The sequence below is a fragment of the Hypomesus nipponensis genome, chromosome 17 (assembly GCF_054491055.1).
Source record: "Hypomesus nipponensis isolate SF chromosome 17, ASM5449105v1, whole genome shotgun sequence".
Taxonomy (NCBI): domain Eukaryota; kingdom Metazoa; phylum Chordata; class Actinopteri; order Osmeriformes; family Osmeridae; genus Hypomesus; species Hypomesus nipponensis.
In genome coordinates, this window is record NC_140377.1 from 16,559,651 (window position 1) to 16,573,564 (window position 13,914).

Genomic DNA, 13,914 nt, shown 5'->3' on the forward strand with positions numbered 1-13,914 from the left:
CCTAGGCCGGGGACATGACAATTGGTTTTGTGCTCCCCACCGGCAACACAAATGCATACTTGTCAGTCAATTCTGTCTGAAATGTACGATTTTCTGAATCAACTTTTTGCTGGGTTTTGTCACGCCATGATTTTTGCTAAGGAAGAAAGTTTTTTTTGTGTTGTTTTATTTTTTTTGAAAAAAGAAGCATTATTCAACTCGTTAAAACGTTTCTTAAAAGACACTTCAAAACAAGACAGTCAGGCCACGTCTACACATAGCCGGGTGTTTACAGAAACAAATATTTCTGTCCCTCAGTTTTCAAAAATAACGTCAAACACACAAGATCGTTTAAAAAAATGTTGAACCCGCATAAATACGCTCCCGAGCGCCATCATAATTATGCCAAACTTGTAGGTGGCAGTGTAACAAGAAGGATAAAGTCATGCAAACCAATCAGAATTCTCAAAAACAACAACTACGAATAACACAATCAACTTCCTTTTCCTATCAACAGTAGCTGAACATGACGCGAAGTTCATTTGTTTGGACCGACTGCGAAGTGGAGCTCCTGCTTCGCGTCGCTTTGGATTACAAGGTCAATAAAGAGAATGAGAATGTAGATTGGGAATCATGCCAAACTAAATACTTGGACATGTTGGCATTGTTCTTGGAACAGTACCCGTCTGAGACCTCCGAAGAATATCCTCATGTAAAGGAAGAAATAACTCGGGCGCACCTGACAACGAAAATTAAGGCAGTCAGAGGAAAGTACCGAAATGCAGTTGACACTGGACGTAGGAGCGGCCACGGTAGAGTGGTACTTCTATACTATGAACTATGTGAGCAGGTATGGGGTGGTTCCCCCGCCACTACGACCATCCAGTCCGTTGCCTATTGTTCTGTTGCTCTCTGTATGCTATGTCTTGCTTGTCCTATGTTGCCCTGCGTGTGTTCATTGTTCAATGATTGTCTGTATTGTAACTGTTTTTAATAACTGTAACTGTTTTTAATAACTAACGGTTGAAAATTAGCCAGTTGGCTAAAACCAGCACTTTTACTTAAAACGTGGATTCATGTGCACTGTCCCTGTAAAAATTAACTAAATAAATAAAATACAAGATACTATTTGGATAGGTTGACTTCCCCAAATTGGTTACACACTATAATAGTTACAATTAATGAATTTGGTTTGGTCTACTTTGTAATGGCTAAACTGAATGGACACCGGCATGAACGGCTGAAGAGAAAGCTGCCAGCTGAGACCCAGTGGCTGAATGCGATTGAAGAGGACAAAAGTATGAAGAAGAAACTGGTTGAAATAATGGAGACCTCAGAAAAGCAAGCATCTGATAATTTCAGTAGGATAACAGATACACTTGATAGGCTTACAACATCAATTGCTGATGGGTTTAATCTCCTGCGACAAGTCGTGCACACACCGCCACATTACAACATGCCATTTGATGGAAGAGGTCCTCATGGACAGATAAATGCACACACGCCACCACTACAGTCATATTTCCCAAATTCAGCACCAGTTCAGCATTCATTCCCACCCAACTCATCAGCTAACAATAGAACACACAATGCAGTGCCACTCAGCAGCATCAACACAGCAGATTTGACACACACATCTGTCGAGGGCACGGGGCTGTTTTCATTTACCCAAGCCCTTTTCAAGGAAGCTTAGTGAATCTTACCTCTGATGGTTTATCTCTTCAAATACATTTTGTGTTATGACTGTTCCTGCACAGCTATATTTTGAGATGTACAATAATGGCAAGTATCAATTACTTGTATTACCAGCTACAATTTATTATAAAAAATTTTTTGGGGAGGGGGTGTTTAGTGTGAAATTTGACCCCTAGCAGTTCCAATATTTTACAGAGTACCAAGAGTTTACTAATGGGTACTCTTTACAAACGAGGTAGCCTTGAGTTTAGCGCACCACTTTTGTCAATTTAGTTAAACGTCTTGAAGTCAGTTTAACAATGCTTTTATTTATTATTTGACAATCTGCACTACAGAGGCAGCTTATGTGCACTACTTTTGTCAATTTAGTTATTCCTCTTAAAGTCTTAAATGTACTTGAAAGATGATTTTATTTATTATTTGACAATTTGCACAACAGAGGCAGCTTATTTGCACTACTATCTCAGATTTTCTGGCTAAATGACAAACAGGCATTTTGTTTTTGTGTATGTCAAGTGTCAGATGTGTTCAGAAGTAAAATGTCTGAAAACTGAAGGTGTGTCTGTGATTAATCAATATGGGTCACACTAAACCAGATCAACCTATTTCAGAAAACTTTCACACAGGACCATTACGAATTTCTCATTCTTTATGGCATTCTACCAAACATGCAAACATTTACACTTGGCAATGGCAATACATTCCTTTCAAGTGACTTGTTAAAAATGTACAAAGTAAATAACAAAACAACTGTAAACATATTTGCTTAAACAAACGTCTTGTACATTTAAATGCTGCAATGAACATAGTCCAAACATTTTGAATAATAACAATGAGAACTTAAAGGGTTGTATTCTTAGCAGACAGTTTTGTCTGACATTATAAAGAGTGTAACATGTTTACTACACGCTCAGCATCACTGATGCAACCTTATACAATACTGTGTTAAAGGTGACATGACATGCTGTTTTTGGATGCTTTTATATAGGCCTTAGTTGTCCCCTAATACTGTATCTGAAGTCTCTTTCCCGAAATTCAGCCATGGTGCAGAATTATAGCCACTACAAGTAGTCCCACAATCAGCTTTCCTCAGAACGCGCTGTTTCTGTGTCTGTAGCTTTAAATGCTAATGAGGAGGAGAGAGGCGGCAACATGCGCTAATGTTTACAGGATGTATCGCAATGGCTCGTTGCCCCCGTTGCTGTAAAATGCCTCGAATTTAGCCATTCTCATCTGATCACCCTGGTTTGCAGAGGTGCACACTCAGTCATTTCAATGTGGAGAAAGGCGGATATCGCGAGCCATAACACCAACAGCAGAACGGTTATCCAAAAATCAAAGAAGTGTACAACACTAGCGTTACAGCGTTTGTATTCACACACACACTTGATGCCATTTATCTTTACGTTAGCAACAGTAACTCAGCTGTTAGCTGCAGAGCTAATGTTACAGCCACATTCTAAGGGTAGCAAGATAGGTAACCATATACAGTAAAGCAACAAAATGATATAGCGTTAGTTAACTTACTTGTCCAAGGTTTGTAGCTTGACCAAGGAAATTTAGTAATGATCCAGAATTTAATTTCAGCAAGGCCAGCTTTGAGTTGGCTCAAGTTGAGGAAATGTTTGGCGCAGACATACAACACTTTGGGAAGTTGTGTCGGCGCATTTCCAGCGAAGATACGGGTTGTGCAAAGGCTCTGATGAAGGAACAAAAAAAAAAGATGTGTGCTTGCATTTGTATATCCAAGCACTGAGCAACTGTTATGCTCCGTTTGTTTGCTCGCCATGATGTCTCTCCAGGAAAAACCGATATCGCACTCGCCCTTGCACGGTGGTAGCTCAGTTTCTCATGGACGGGCTAGATGATCTGGTCGGGCAAAGCAGAGAGAGGGGAGGTAACCTTCCCCCTATCTACGTCACTAGGGGGAGATTTTCGAACAGCGCAATTGAGCCTTCATTTTGTCAAGGGCGGAGAAGAACACGCAGGGCTTGGTTTACACTTATTGAAAATTCTAGCCACTGGGGGACCAAAGGCAGGCTAGGGGAACTCATATTAATGTTAAATAACCTCATAAAATGAAGTTTTCATGTCATGTCACCTTTAAATGAATCACACAACTACAGTACACTGGTAAGAAGATGGTCCCTGTTATGCATCCAGGAATCACACGACTCCACACACTGGAAAGAGGATTGTTTCTTTTAAAGATCCAGGAATTGAGTTAGGATTCTCCTGACCCTCTTCCCTTCTGCTGTCATGGAGTCACCTCTGACAACTGCTTGTGTGTCTGGCTGGTTGTCCCGGTCATACTGAATTGCCCCAATTACACTGTTGTCGTCTACTCTGTCCTTAGTAGCCTCACAGTAATTGTGCAGCACAAAACATGCATAAATTACGAAGGGCAGATCATGCAGATTAATGTCCATAGCCCTTCTCAGTGCTCCAAACCGGGCTTTTAGCCTGCCAAACGCACACTCTATCACCATCCGTGCTCGGCACAAGGATAGTCCAAAGTACTGCTCCTGGGCTGTGCTTCCCCCATTTACATACTCTTTCATAACATATGGGAGCAGTGGATATGCAGGGTCACCGAGTATGTACACTTGTATGGCCTCTTCATCTTCAATGATTTGCCTTGGACAGGTTTCCCCTTTTCAAGGACGTGTTCAGTGAAGAGTTAGTGAAGGCCATTTCACCACTATGTCCATGAAGGAATATTTATACTCGCAGGTGGCTTGAATGTTCAAGGTAAACCTCCCTTTTCTATTGAGGTAATCAGTAGAATTGGCCAATGGTTGCTTTATCTCTACATGTGTCCCATCCACAGCACCGAGGCACTGAGGGAGGCCATGACCTTCTTCAAATCCCTTCACAAGTGATTGGACAGCAGCTTCTGTTTTCGCCAGTTTAATATATTTAGGACCCAAGTCAACTGTTATGGCTCTACACACCTGTCTGATTATTATGGAAACGGCCGATCTAGACCGACCAAATGCGTTTGCAGTTTTACGTAGTCTACCTTCATCAGATAAATAGTATAGGGTGAGGGCAACTTTTTTAACCACACTGACCGGCGACCGCATGACAGTAGTCTGACCTTCTATGGAGGGATGCAGTAACTCCAAAAGAGACAGTAGTGATGAGCGCGACATTCGGAAGTTCTCATGCCATTCCTCCGGGAGGACGACATCCATCTCAAAGTTATCCCACCAGACAGCGGTTCGCCCTGGTCGGATCCAAAACCGTCGGCAGGCAATGTAACTTCGTCTTGGGAGTGAAAGTTGTTGTAGAAGGACTGCTGACCTCCGTGCAGTTCTTCGCCTCTGCTCCTCGATATAAATAACTAGTTGTGTTTGTAAGTACAAACAGGCCAAAAGGGTTTGCAATAACGCACAAATTAGCACTACCTTAACGTCCATGCTTAGCATCAATGATCAGTAAGCAAACTGTAAACATAGGACGCTCATATGACGTGATACATTTTTAGTCGCATATTGTGACGTTTGAGAACCTAAAACTCCGTTTAACCTAGTGCACAGGCAAACACAAAAACTATTTTCAGAAATCTCCACTTTGGTCAGAGTTTTTAGAAATGATCGTTTTCCGTGACAAAACCTCTGTTTTCGTGTGAATGAAAGGCCAAACCGCATGAAAATATATGCGTTTTTCTTCCGTGTAAACGGGGCCTCAGACATACAGGATCCCCACAAGGGGGTACAGGACAGAACATATCAATTGCCCCACTAGGGGGTTACAAGTGGAAGTCCGAGGTTGGCGGGGTTGATCCAGGCTTTCGCCCTGATGGCCCCGTCTCGCTCTCCTCCCGGTCGTCCTCGCCAGTGGTAATCGAGCGACTGGCCCTCTGCCCTCGGTCGCGACGGCCCCTGGGAAGGCTCCATCCCTTTGCCACTTCTCCCAGGCCGCCCTTCGGTGAGGATTCCAAATCCTCAGGTCCGACCATCAGTCCGTTCCATCAGTCCTTCCCTTCGGTGGCCTGGCCCACCTCTGGGTGTCCAGCAACGCTGGAAACGCCCAACGCTCAGAAATTTGGGGACAAGTCCCCGTCTGGCGTCGGGGCCGAAGCCCCCAGGCAGGCGACCGCTCCGACCCGCCCTCGTCACCGGATCCCAAACCGGCGATCCGGTATCGACGGGGGAGGGTCAGTGTCTGTCCGAGAAGCGATAAGGAAGAAACAGGTAGGCTAGCTACCATTAGCAAATCGATTAGCCTGCGTTGTGGCGAATGACACAACCTGCGTTACCCACAGAGGTTGTGGCCAACGTTGAGTGAGTGAGTTGCCATGGTGATTACAGTTATTACAGCTCCTGATTGGAGCTTTAGATTGGACACAGAATATAGAAGATATAAAGCACATCTAGTAGGAAAAAATATAGGCTATAGCACAAAATCACGCATAGGTGGTGGGCCAAAGGTCAAAATTGTGCATTTGAACGATCCCTGGCGATGGAGGAGCTGGATTTTTCTGTATCGCTTCAAAACCTTTTTACAACCCTTATTTTGGGGGGAGCATGTCCAGTTCTTGCACATTTTTCAAGGAACAAACATTTTGTTTCTTTATTGACACAGGCATGTTATCCGGACAACTATGGTCCGCATCCAATAAGAGCTTGTATACATGACACCTTCATAAAATCCACCAATCGTATACCCCGATATTCAAGGCGAGTAAAGTAGGAAGTAAACATTCACATGTGCATTTTGGTGAGTCGGTATATTGTCAGTGGTCGACTGGGCTTCAAATGTAGGGAAAAAAAGTAAAACAGATGGCTACCCTTACGGAAGGAGAATATATTGCAGTATATTGGAAAATATCATGTTATATATTAGGCAATATATGTCCATATATGGGATTTAATATTATATTGTACAATACATTGCAACATGAATGTATAATATATGTGTTTATATATCCCAAAATGTATGCAGTTTTATATCTATAAATACCACCATAATGTATTTCGATTTATATGGGAAAATGTATTAGTAATATATGTAAAGATATAGTGTTGCAACAAGCATTTTGTAATATTATTGCGCTGCTATTAGTTATCAGAGCAAGTTAACAGTTAAGTAATAATGAAATGTGCAGAACATCGTTCAAATATACAGTATTGTTTTATGTGTGTGTTGCCTAAACATATAATAATGAATCAATGACATACGTAATTATAATTAGCCAAGAGTAGGTATACCACATCAGTAACACTTATCAATACATATTGACATTTCTGGACACTTGGAAAACAAACCTCATTAGTATAATACACGCATGTGCACAATTAATTGTATTGCTAGCAGTGTATTCAAGGCCACAACTACATTACATTTAGTCATTTAGCAGACACACTTATCCAGAGCGACTTACAGTAAGTACAGGGACATTCTCCCGAGGCAAGTAGGGTGAAGTACCTTGCCCAAGGACACAACGTCATTTGGCACGGCCGGGAATCTAACTGGCGACCTTCAGATTACTAGCCCGATTCCCTAACCGCTCAGCCACCTGACTCCCAACTAGTTGCAATCATGCTGTATGCATGTAGGTAACAAAGCAAAATATCTAATCTACCCATTTACTGAAGCTAGTTGGTCCAAGTTTGTTCAGAGTCCATTGCAATTGCAAAATGCAATTGCAAAAGCAAGAAAAGCATTCTTTCAGAAAAAGCAATAGAAAGATTCAACTTAAATTCAGCACCTCAGAACCATATCCTAGGTAATGCTGGATTTCACAGGGGTGTTAGAGTAACTTCACCAACACAACAAATATAGCTAAAGAATGTAACAGTGAAAATTCAGCTCTGGAGAAGGTTTTCTGTATTTTGTATGGCAATATGTACAATGGGGTCAGTGTACACAACCTACTGCAAAATCAATTTTGCTGTTACAATCTAAGTGCACCACATTTTATTTGAAAATGAGTTGACAGATATTGCATGCTTATTAAAAGCACAGACATGACGGGCAGGGCAGAGGAGAGGATGGCCAGGACAAAGAAGACCTATAATCTGATGTGGAATACCATGCCCCTCTTGTTGTCCGAGTGTCTGGTCCCAAACTATGCAAGATGCCTTTCTTCTTACTGGCTGGAGATGAACAGTCTGGAGGACACACATTTTGCATATACCTACAGGTACAATCTGGGGATTTTGTTGCTCAGAGACAACAGGGGTATGGTTTTGCAAACACTGCCTGTGATCAAGTCATAGAGCAAACAGCCAACAGAGACTCCAAAACTAAAATTGGATTGACTGAATTCTCCCGAAATAAAGATGCAGTGCATAGATGCAGATTAGAGGGAGAAAGTTACATAACATCATGAAAACTAGCTTTAGATGCTGTTGTCGGTGACCTTTTTGAGGCTGAAGAGAGAGGCGAGAATGCCTTTGTAGAGTTTGTACAATAAAGGCTATAGACTCTATAGCCTTTATTGTACAAACTCTACAACTCTTAGACCTTGCAGTGTTCAGTTACTGAATACTAAAATAAGACGTTTCTCCTATGGCACTCATAGTCGCATTTGGTCCAAGCTCAAACAGCTCTAATTCAGTCATATTTTCACATATCAAGGTGAACCTTTGCAGGGTACTTCAGGGGTAAGTCACCTTAAAGCCTATTCCTGATGGGGGAATCCTAATTAAATGGAAAGATATTTGAAATATATACTGACAATGATAGCGTCTGGCAAACTTCTTTTGAAGTAGCCATTTCCCCCTAAATAAATGTCAATCTTATTTAAGTTTTTGGGGGCTCATTTTCAGTTAGCAGATGGTACTGTTTGAATCGGGATTCCATTTGAAATGCTGCCGTTAAGGTTAATAGAATACCTTCTAGATGGCTGAGCGGTTAGGGAATCAGGCTATTAATCAGACGATTGCCGGTTTGATTCCCGGCAGTGAAAAAATTAAGCTATGTCCTTGGGCAAGGCAATTCACCCTGCTTGCCTCAGGTTGTCCCATCCATCCATCATCTACCGCTTGTCCGGGGATCGGGTCGCGGGGGCAGCGACCTAAGCAGGGAGGCCCAGACTTCCCTCTCCCCGGCCACTTCCACCAGCTCTTCCTGGGGGACCCCGAGGCGTTCCCAGGCCAGTGGAGAGACATAGTCCCTCCAGCGTGTCCTGGGTCTTCCCCGGGGCCTCTTTCCAGTGGGACGTGCCCGGAACGCCTCACCAGGGAGGCGTCCAGGAGGCATCCTAATCAGATGCCCGAGCCACTTCAGCTGGCTCCTCTCGACACGGAGGAGCAGCGGTTCTACTCTGAGCCCCTCCCGGATGACCGAGCTTCTCACCCTATCTCTAAGGGAGAGCCCGGACACCCTGCGGAGAAAGCTCATTTCGGCCGCTTGTATTCGCGATCTCGTTCTTTCGGTCACTACCCATAGTTCGTGACCATAGGTGAGGGTAGGAACGTAGATCGACTGGTAAATAGAGAGCGACGGACCGATGCAGAGCCCGCATCACTGCGGACGCCGCACCGATCCGCCTGTCGATCTCGCGCTCCATTCTTCCCTCACTCGTGAACAAGACCCCGAGATACTTGAACTCCTCCGCTTGGTTCAGGATCTCCTCCCCGACCCGGAGATGGCACTCCACCCTTTTCCGGTCGATTACCATGGCCTCAGATTTGGAGGTGCTGATTCGCATCCCAGCCACTTCACATTCGGTTGCGAACCGCTCCAGTGAGAGCTGAAGGTCGCGGCCCGATGAAGCCAACAGGACCACATCATCTGCAAAAAGCAGCGACCCGATCCTGAGGTCACCAAACCGGACCCCCTCAACACCCTGGCTACGCCTAGAAATCCTGTCCATATAGGTAATGAACAGAATCGGTGACGTAGGGCAGCCCTGGCGGAGTCCAACCCTCACCGGAAACAAGTTCGACTTACTACCGGCAATGCGGACCAAACTCTGGCACCGGTCGTACAGGGACCGGACAGCCCCGATCAGGGAATCCGGTACCCCATACTCTCGGAGCACCCCCCACATGAGCGCCCGAGGGACACGGTCGAACGCCTTTTCCATATTCACAAAACATGTGTAGACTGGTTGGGCTAACTCCCATGTACCCTCCAGGACTCCGCGGAGGGTATAGAGCTGGTCCACTGTTCCACGGCCAGGACGAAAACCACATTGCTCCTCCTGAATCCAAGGTTCGACAATCCGATGGATCCTCCTCTCCAGGACCCCTGAATAGACTTTCCCAGGGAGGCTGAGGAGTGTGATCCCCCTAAAGTTGGAGCACACCCTCCGGTCCCCCTTTTTAAAGAGGGGAACCACCATCCCGGTCTGCCAGTCCAGAGGCACTGTCCCCGTTGTCCACGCGATGTTGCAGAGTCGTGTCAACCAAGACAGCCCTACAACATCCAGAGCCTTAAGGAACTCCGGGTGGACCTCATCCACCCCAGGGGTCCTGCCACCGCGGAGCTTTTTAACCACCTCGGTGACCTCCGTCCCAGAGATAGAAGGGCCCCCCCCGATGTCCCCAGACTCTGCCTCCACGTCGGAAAGCGTGTTGGTGGAATTAAGGAGGTCTTCGAAAAATTCCTTCCACCGATCCAGGACGTCCACTGTCGAGGTCAGCAGCGCACCATCCCCACCGTATACAGTGTTGACAGAGCACTGCTTCCCCCTCCTGAGCCGCCGGATGGTGGTCCAGAACCTTTTTGAAGTCGTTCGGAAGTCATTCTCCATGGCCTCGCCGAACTCCTCCCATGCCCAGGTTTTTGCCTCCGCGACCGCCAAAGCCGCATACCGCTTGGCCTGCCGGTACACATCAGCTGCCTCAGGAGTCCTACCAGCCAATAAAGTCCGATAGGCCTCCTTCTTCAGCTTGACGGCATCCCTCACCTCCAGAGTCCACCACCGGGTCCGAGGGTTACCGCCGCGACATGCACCAACCGCCTTGCGGCCACAGCTCCGGTCAGCCGCTTCAACAATGGAGGCCCGGAACATGGCCCATTCGGACTCAATGTCCCCGGCTCTCCCCGAGACATGATCGAGGCTCTCCCGGAGGTGGGAGTTGAAGCTCCTTCTGACAGAGGGTTCCGCCAGCCGTTCCCAGCAGACCCTCACATTACGTTTGGGCCTGCCAGGCCTGACCGGCGTCTTCCCCCACCATCAGAGCCAACTCACCACCAGGTGGTGATCAGTTGACAGCTCCGCCCCTCTCCTCACCCGAGTGTCCAAGACATGCGGCCTCAAGTCCGACGACACGACAACAAAGTCGATCATCGAACTGAGACCTTGGGTGTCCTGGTGCCAGGTGCACATATGGACACCCTTATGCTTGAACATGGTGTTCGTTATGGACAAGCCGTGTTTAGCACAGAAGTCCAACAACAGAACACCACTCGGGTTCAGATCGGGGGGGCCGTTCCTCCCAATCACGCCCTTCCAGGTCTCACTGTCATTGCCCACATGAGCATTGAAGTCCCCCAGGAGGACGAGGGAATCCCCGGGAGGAGCGCTTTCCAGCACCCCCTCCAGAGACTCCAAAAAGGGTGGGTACTCTGAGCTGCCGTTTGGTGCATAAGCACAAACGACAGTGAGGACCCGTCCCCCCACCCGAAGGCGGAGGGAGGCTACCCTCTCATCCACCGGGGTGAACCCCAATGTACAGGCGCCGAACCGAGGGGAAACAAGTATTCCCACCCCAGCTCGACGCCTCTCACCAAGGGCAACTCCAGAGTGGAAGAGAGTCCAGCCCCTCTCAAGGAGACTGGTTCCGGAGCCTATGCTATGCGTCGAGGCGAGGCCGACTATATCTAGCCGGAAACTCTCTACCTCGCGCACCAGCTCAGGCTCCTTTCCCGCCAGCAAGGTGATGTTCCACGTCCCTAAAGCTAGCTTCTGCAGCCGAGGATCGGACCGCCAAGGCCCCCGCCTTCGGCCGCCGCCCGTCTCACACTGCACCCGACCCCCATGACCCCTCCTGCGGATGGTGAGCCCACTGGAAGAGGGTCCCACGTTGTCCCTTCGGGCTGTGCCCGACCGGGCCCCATGGGAAAAGGCCCGGCCACCAGGCGCTCGCCATCAAGCCCCACCACCAGGCCTGGCTCCAGGGGGGGGCCCCGGTGACCCGCTTCCGGGCAGGGGCAACTGAGAACCATTAATGTTTTTCTTCATGGTTGTCTTTTTGAGCCACGCTTTGTCTGGTCTTTCACCTGGAACCTGTTTGCCTTGGGTGACCCTACCAGGGGCATAAAGCCCCCGACAACATAGCTTCCAGGATCACTAGGACACGCAAACCCCTCCACCGCGGTAAGGTGGTGACTCATGGTGGTGACTTACCTTTTAAACCAAATATCCCAATCCCGCACAGTTTTCTTCTGGGCGCGCTAAATTCACTGGCACATTAAATCAGTGACAACAAATGTCCTTTTCTAGCCTGGCTGCCAGCCCAACTTCTCCCGCCAACAAAAAAAATTGTTCGGGAAGTTGGGTCTGGAGGGTCTCGTATTGGGGACAACTACAGAAAACCCAGAATCGGGACGGACCAATGAAATTTCCAGGGCGGGCTTTATACGATGATGGACAGATGATGGAAAACGTCACGAAAGAGCCCTTGGGTTGAATTTGTTTTCAACACACAACATAATACGTTGTTCTGATTGGTTGTAGGTCTATCCAATTGAGCGTAGAGGCATTTGTTTTATGAGTTCGGTTGAAACACGCTCCGTACTCAAAGCCCAACGGAGAGTTTTCAGACTCATATTCTGACTAGAATTATGAGTATGACAACGTCAGGCTAGTCCTTCTCGTCAATGAGCGTGAAAAAAACGGATGTGGAAAGTAACTCAAAATGAGTGTATGCTCCTGACTCCTTGAAATGACGCCCCCGACAGAGCTTTTTCAGCACTGCAAGTGTTAAAATAACACACAAATCAACACCCATTCACTCTGAATAATTTACACTGGGAATTTAACTTAAATTAACACTATATTAACACTGCTGTGTACCTGTTGGAAGCTTTAGGCGACCAAGAGCAGTCCTCATGGATATTTGTAACAGTCAACTGATTTCTAGAGTAGGGGGTACCTGCAGAGCCGGAGACCCCGGAGAGCTGCAGTTTCAGGACCACAGTTTCAGGACCACAGTTCTAGGACCCTCGTTTTATCTGACAGCACCATGTAGCGTACTGGATAAACATGAACCGGAAGATAATCAATATATTCCTGCAGTAGTGAATATTGTAGGGTTACGGCTCAGAACAAGATGGACGAGAATCAGAGTGTAAGTAGTAAATGTGAATCGCATATGGTTATGTATAAAACAATTCTGGTGTCTTGAATTGGACAACGTTAGCTAGCTAACTTCAACTTTGCTGTCGAAATCATTTCAAGACACTGGAGTGGTTTTCAACGTCAAACAAACTACTTGATTAGAGCTAGCTAGCTAGCATTCAGTAGTTTGGGCACTAGCCCAAACTAGCTAGCTACACACAATCATTTGTTAGCTTTTAATAGCTTGCTTCAAAACGAACTTTAAATTGTTACTCTTTGTTTATTTGTTTAATGAAACAGTAGTGCAAAGTATGTGAATTGAGTATTGTTCAACATATTTAAGTTAGCTAAACGTCAAAAACATTCTGGTACAATTAGCTATCTGTTCACTTATGATCATTTTCTGCAATACGAACTTTTAGACTATTTGTTTTGTAATATTGAAACCATAATGCGATTTTGGCAAGCCCAACTACTGTAACTAGGTGTCTTATATGATAAAGTCAGCACATTAACAAAACTTGATGAAAAATGATAAAAGCAAGTGGATTTGAGCTGTCAGCTATATGAAATCTGCAGCCTACTGTATTCTGTTTAAATTATAGTTTAATACTCTAAGATTTACCATTTTAATAAAATTAAAGTAGTATTTTCATTTCATTAATAGGCTTGGGCGTAATTTAAGTCTTTTAAATTCTAACAATGATTAATTTGACCAATTACTCTCTCTCTTTTTGAAGATGCATAAAATAAATCTAAAAAGGCACATGGAAAGGAAGCACACAGGCAAGCATAGGGATATAACAGCAAGTTCCCACCTTCAGAGTGAATGTATAGATCCAGTGAATGGAATCTATACTATCAACCAATCTTTTCATGGTGCCAGTATTCCTCTGCATATACAGAACAAAGTATGGGGGGAAAATCAACATGTTTCCTGTGAATCCACCGAGTGCCAGGAGAACATGGAGTTGGCATGGAGGAGTGGATTGAGAGCA

At 45.9% G+C, this 13,914-nt stretch overlaps 1 protein-coding gene across 1 annotated transcript; it reads left to right on the top strand.

Annotated features, from left to right (window-relative positions):
• Positions 1-505: 505 nt before the first annotated feature.
• LOC146253723 (uncharacterized) lies at positions 506-1,672 on the top strand. Its single transcript, XM_084676961.1, has 2 exons — positions 506-939; positions 1,117-1,672. The coding sequence occupies exons 1-2, from the start codon at positions 506-508 to the stop codon at positions 1,670-1,672; spliced, it is 990 nt and encodes a 329-aa protein (XP_084533087.1).
• The last annotated feature ends 12,242 nt before the right edge of the window (positions 1,673-13,914 follow it).

What these genes read in the sequence shown, in the direction of transcription:
- LOC146253723 (XM_084676961.1), top strand. Translation starts at nt 506, where the DNA reads ATGACGCGAAGTTCATTTGTTTGGACCGACTGCGAAGTGGAGCTCCTG. An exon ending in TTGCCCTGCGTGTGTTCATT is followed by an intron (nt 940 to 1,116) that starts GTTCAATGATTG and finishes CTATTTGGATAG; the next exon opens with GTTGACTTCCCCAAATTGGT.